Source organism: the organism of the source record quoted next, unplaced genomic scaffold (genome assembly GCF_019419815.1).
Source record: "Pyrus x bretschneideri cultivar Hongxiangsu unplaced genomic scaffold, Pyrus_bretschneideri_v1 Contig2, whole genome shotgun sequence".
Taxonomy (NCBI): Eukaryota; Viridiplantae; Streptophyta; class Magnoliopsida; order Rosales; family Rosaceae; genus Pyrus; species Pyrus x bretschneideri.
Genome location: NW_025999501.1, coordinates 8480840 through 8487018, shown reverse-complemented (window position 1 = coordinate 8487018; position 6179 = coordinate 8480840). Strand labels below are relative to the sequence as shown.

Here is a 6179-nt window from a genome sequence, read left to right as displayed (position 1 = left end):
GTTGTGAACACTCAATAGTGTAATTTAGCTTTCCTACAGGTCCCCTGCGTGGCATGAACGTAAAAGTTGTCAAACATTTCAACTCAAATAGGACCCTAAATGGACCCCTCCTCATATAAAAATTGTACAAAGATAACAGAAACCAAACCATACAAAATTCAACGAGTCCACATATTTCAGTAAAAAATCCAAGTGCATGGTGACATGTGTCATGACCTCAGTGTTGCCCCATCACTATAAAAAGCCACTCACTTCTACCAGTTTCGAACCATCCCAGAACATAAGAGTCTAAAGATGTCTCCCAATTACTTGCTAGTTTTTCTTGTCGGAGTGGTGGTTTTCACCACTTCAACTCCTTCTCTTGCCCTGAAACCCCCAATAATTCCCAAGCCTCCTCCTTCCCACAACCCACCAAATCACAAGACTCCAACCCCACTTAACAAGGAAGAGCCTTTCCCATTCCCAGAGAAGAAGCCCCTAACCCAACATAACGAGCTCCTCAAGGGCAAAGGAGAGAAGCCTCCACCCAAGCACAAGCCACCACACAATGAACACCACTTGCTAGAGGTGGAAGGCAAAATTCCCGAGGGACAAAAGCCACCTCAAGAGCACACTGAGGATCCAGAGTTTGTGAAGCCACCACCAGAGCACAAACCAGGACAACCAGGTGATGAACCTCCCAAGGGTAAGAAGCCACCACCGGAGCACAAGCCGCCTCACAATGAACAAAACACCGGACGTCGTTTATTAGAGGCAGAGTCATTGGATGGGAAATTGCCTCCTAAGGGAAAGAAGCCACCACCGGAGCACAAGCCGCCTCACAATGAACAAAACACCGGACGTCGTTTATTAGAGGCAGAGTCATTGGATGGGAAATTGCCACCTAAGGGAAAGAAGCCACCACCTCCTAAGGGAAAGAAGCCACCACCGGAGCACAAGCCGCCTCACAATGAACAAAACACCGGACGTCGTTTATTAGAGGCAGAGTCATTGGATGGGAAATTGCCTCCTAAGGGAAAGAAGCCACCACCGGAGCACAAGCCACCTCACAATGAACAAAACACCGGACGTCGTTTATTAGAGGCAGAGTCATTGGATGGGAAATTGCCTCCTCAAGGAAAGAAGCCACCACCGGAGCACAAGCCGCCTCACAATGAACAAAACACCGGACGTCGTTTATTAGAGGCAGATTCATTGGAAGGGAAATTGCCTCCTGAGGGAAAGAAGCCACCACCGGAGCACAAGCCACCTCATAATGAACAAAACACCGGACGTCGTTTATTAGAGGCAGAGTCATTGGATGGGAAATTGCCTCCTAAGGGAAAGAAGCCACCACCAGAGCACAAGCCGCCTCACAATGAACAAAACACCGGACGTCGTTTATTAGAGGCAGAGTCATTGGATGGGAAATTTCCACCTAAGGGAAAGAAGCCACCACCTCCTAAAGGAAAGAAGCCACCACCGGAGCACAAGCCGCCTCACAATGAACAAAACACCGGACGTCGTTTATTAGAGGCAGAGTCATTGGATGGGAAATTGCCTCCTAAGGGAAAGAAGCCACCACCGGAGCACAAGCCGCCTCACAATGAACAAAACACCGGACGTCGTTTATTAGAGGCAGATTCATTGGATGGGAAATTGCCTCCTAAGGGAAAGAAGCCACCACCGGAGCACAAGCCGCCTCACAATGAACAAAACACCGGACGTCGTTTATTAGAGGCAGAGTCATTGGATGGGAAATTGCCTCCTAAGGGAAAGAAGCCAAAGCCACCTCCAAAAGGCAAGCCACCAACCCCACTTGAACATAATGACGATGGAGATCACAAGCCATTCCCTGAACAAGACCTAAAACCAAAGCCAGTTGAGCAGCCTCCTAAGGGTAAGGGAGATAAGCCACCGAAGGGTAAGGGAGATGAGCCACCTCATCATGATCGTCATCTTGAAGAGAATGTGGTGGAGGAGGGAAGAGACTCAGATCACAAGCCACCTCGGAAACTAAAACCCCCAGTTGGTACTGGGAAGAAGCCCCCAACTCGCCCTGTCAAGCCACCCCAAAAACCACCACACAAGCCTCCATTTCCGAACTGATGATGCATGCATGCATGGATGACTAGCTTGCTGGCTCGGTTCCATATATTATTATGTAGAATAAAAGTGACCATCTGTTACAACTATTACGTACGAACGTAGTTGCATGCATGCCACTATTTGTACTACTTGGTACCATCGTGGTATTTAGCGCTCAGCTAGCTAGCAATTGAGGATTAGTTCAGAGATATGGAGTTGTATGCTCTTCTCATGTATAGCATCTAGTGTCATCTATGGTCTGATTATAAATATTAATATATGAACTATGCACTCTTTTCGTTTTATTTCATTCTCATTCGGTGTAGCTAATTAAAATTGTTCAGAAATTTGGCCTTCTGCGATGGACTATCAGTGAAAAATAAAATTTTGCATGTGTCAAATATTTTAGCTAATAGAGTGTTGGGTTTTTACATATAGGTTTTGGGTTCAAAACTTAATTTTTTGTAAATTATTATAGTAGTTTCAAACTCTCAAGCTCTCCTTAATAAATATATATGTATGTGTGTGTGTATCAAACCAAAAAAAAAAAAAAAAAAAAGAAAAAGAAAAAGGACTTTGAGGTTTAACCATAAAACCAATTGGCAATGTGGAAAGTAGCCCAATTACTTATAAGTACATGCAAGGTCCCTCTTCTTTTTGATGTGGGATTCACTCTCAACAAGCCTCTTTACGTGTGGTTAATTTTTAAGTCTAACACGTGGATAACACCAATCGCTTAATATGGGGAGCATGTAGCTGTTGGGTTTTACACGTGGGACAACCTTGCTCTGATACCATGAACAAAGTTGAGGTTTTACCATAAAACCAATTAGCAATATGAGGAGTTGTCTAATTACTTATAAGCACATGCAATGTCTATCAATTTTTACGTGTGAGATTCATTCTCAACAGTAACATCTATAAAGAATAATAAACTATTGCTTTTTTATTTTTGTTTTTATTTCTAATTTTTATGTTTAAACTATAATAACTTGACGATATTGCCAAATAACAACCTTGTCTTGGCCAAAGCTCGAACAATTATTCTATTGTAGATTGATAATTGGTGCTAGTAAATGTGGAATAAAATAAAATAATTAAATTTTTTTTTTAAAGTAAGCAATAGCGTTAGTGGATTAAATAGTAAGTTGTTAGAGGGGAGGATAATTGATGTGGATCAAATCCGCACAGGGCATTAGCATAGTTGCTTTCCACCACTGCGTTAAAGTGGTATTTGCAAAAATCATACAAATTAGGTATGTTTTTTGGTTGAGTTGCTCTTTTTGAAAACCCAAAAGGCAAATTAACACGTATATCAATATGAGTTCAAATCTTCTGTACTCATTTTGCGTGTTACATCTATGTGGCCTCTATCGTATTGACACGTATTAGTAAACATAATCCTCCTTAAATTTATTCTCATAAACTTAATACATACCAATCCAGAATAGAAACTACAAAAAAGTCACACACAAAATAAGTGCGAAAATTTTGATCTCTGTCAATATTCAGAAGGTAAGAAGAAAGAGAAAAGTACGAGGTTAGATTGCAAGTCATTGTCACATGATCCCATGGAAAATTTGTCCACGATCAGTTAAGCACACATCAAAGCTACCAAACCGATATGGTAAATAAATAGACGCGGATGCCGACGATTAGGGCCGTCTCTAAATCATGTCAATAAGCAAATCTATAATTAGGCCCTCCTGAATTTAGCGGCCCCTACCCAAAAATTATAAATAGGCCCTCTGAATGTAATGGCGTATGAAAATCATGTCAATAAGCAAATTTATAATTAAAAGAAAAACAAATTTTAAAAGAAAAACTAAAGAAAATGACTAGAAAATTTTGAATGTTAACAGAAAAAAACTATATCGACAAACATTTGGGTATTGCCATCACTGCTTCCCCAGACCCGCTCTGGCCCAAAATCTCGACCGACGAAAAGCTTGGGTCCACTGACTTCAATTCTATCTTCCAATCTTTGGTGTCTTGCTGTTCGAATTAAGTGGGATATTAAGATCAGGGTTTGCTGTTGGGAGCATTGTTGCTTGGCTGCAAAAGTATTCAGAAAAAGAATTTAAAAAAAAAAAAAAGTAAACAACAGCAGAAAAATCACGAAAACCTTGAATTTCAACTCCATGGAATGCAGGTTGGCTCTATAAATAGGGAGGGATTAATGGGATAAGGAAGTGGGACAGAAATCATGCCCGGTGACAAGTGTCCGATTTATGTGTCCATTGTTGGGTCAGTCCAGAGCTCCAATGGAGACTATTTGTTTTTTATATTTAATTAGAGATTTTTATTTACTTTTTATTCATGACCAATTCCATTCCTTCGTATAATTCCCAAATCTCCACCAACATTTTCCGCTATATGCATATTCGTCTAACCCCTAAATTTGTAACACTAATTCACGATTTAAATGTTTTGGAAGTGAATTTCTAGGAAAACACATAAGAGAGGTGAATACTTAATGCCACAAATGATTTTGGAAATCCGGAGTCATTTCTAAACATACCTTTAATACAACTACTCTTGGGAGAATTAACATGTAAATGGATATATTTTTGTTCAATTTGGGTACTGCCCAATAACCAATACTATTTCTGGAACTATAGCAAAATAACTAACATTATTTCTGAAACTGAACCAAAATAACTCACACTATTTTTGAAACTAAACCAAAATAACTCATACTATCTCTGGAACTATGGCAAAATAACTCATATGGACGGAATCTCACGATTCTTGAAAGGCCGGTTTGTCTTATCTAAGACATCACCATAATCTAGAATAACCTTATACGTTGGAACATATGAACAAGCGATGGTTGAATCCATACTAGGATCACTAGTTTGTGTCGTTTTCCTTTTTCGTGGTCGTAAATCCTTTGAACTATAAGGTCTGCCATGCTTCAGGGTAGGAGTAGATGATTGGCTAGTTGCTAGTGTACCGACCTGCGTTGGAGGTGAGGCTGACCTTCATTCGGGGGCGGCTTGCTCTTCTGAGGCAATGTTACAATGCACCTAAAATACATCGATCCTTGCAGGTGCGTTTGTAATTGGTATATGTGATCTCGTCACCTTATTTAGATTAGTAAAAGCATCCGACATGCTTTGAGCAATACTCTAAAGACCTAGAATATGACCCACTCCAGTTTCAGACTAGGTAGTGCGGCGATCTAAATGAGACATAGTGGGAGCATACCACGACAATTTGTGACGTTCTATAAAAACATTAGCATTCTTATCTCCTCCCAACAATGGCAAGATTGTCTCATCAAAGTGAATCCGCAAAATGTGCAATAAAGAGATCTCATGTCAAGGGCTTTAACTTGCGAATAATTGATGACAAATCATAACTGACATAAATTCACATTCTTTTCTGAGGACCTATTTTGCTACGTAGTGGCGTCGTTATTGACATATTGATTGCGCACCCAAACACATGTAAATACGAGACATCAGGCTTGTATCCAGTGACCAACTATAATGGTGAAAGAGATTGGGTAGTGGTGAACTTCAAGCAGACCAACATAAATGCATGCAGAATTGCATAGCCTTAGGCAATTTGGTTCACATAACCAAAGTCTGAGCTATCGATTGAATGTGCTTTATGAAAGCTTCTACTAAACTATTTTCGGTATGAACATGGGGTGCAAGATGCTCAACTTCAATCCCAATTGACATGCAATAATCTTTAGAGGACCGTGACGTAAACTTTCTAGCATAATATAGTCAAATTCACTAAATCAGATAATTAGGGTGGTGAGCCCTAAGCTTAATGATTTGAGCTAAAAGTTTCACATAAGCAGCGTTGCATGTGGACATTAAGCGAACATATGACCAATGTGTCGATGCATCAACCAACACCATGAAGTATCTAAATGGTCCGAATGTTGGTTGGATAGTTCTAGAAATATCTCCTTGATTCCTCTAAAGAAACTTTGGAGGGTTTTGATTAATCTTTGTAGATGAAGGTTGAGTGTTCAACTTCCCCAAGTAGCATGCTTTACAAGTCGGGTCTCCTGTATAAGAGGTTATATGATGTCCATGTGAAGATTTGAGGATATGGCGCATCATATCCCATTTAGGATCTCTTATCCGGTC

At 40.3% G+C, this 6179-nt stretch overlaps 1 protein-coding gene across 3 annotated transcripts; it reads left to right on the top strand.

Moving 5' to 3' along the window:
- The first annotated feature begins 262 nt into the window (after window positions 1-262).
- LOC125476781 (early nodulin-75-like) lies at window positions 263-2372 on the top strand. Of its 3 annotated transcripts, none has more exons than XM_048583301.1 (2): window positions 263-1389; window positions 1516-2372. In XM_048583301.1, exons 1-2 carry the CDS (start codon window positions 295-297, stop codon window positions 2086-2088), a joined length of 1668 nt encoding a protein of 555 aa, XP_048439258.1. In that variant the 5' UTR covers window positions 263-294; the 3' UTR covers window positions 2089-2372. The 3 variants fall into 3 exon arrangements, with proteins under 3 accessions (XP_048439258.1, XP_048439257.1, XP_048439256.1); XM_048583300.1 differs by having other exon boundaries at window positions 263-1617; window positions 1720-2372; XM_048583299.1 differs by having other exon boundaries at window positions 263-2372.
- Window positions 2373-6179: the final 3807 nt, after the last annotated feature.

Excerpts from the sequence above, each read along its gene's own strand:
- LOC125476781 (XM_048583299.1), top strand. The coding sequence starts at position 295 with ATGTCTCCCAATTACTTGCTAGTTTTTCTTGTCGGAGTGGTGGTTTTC.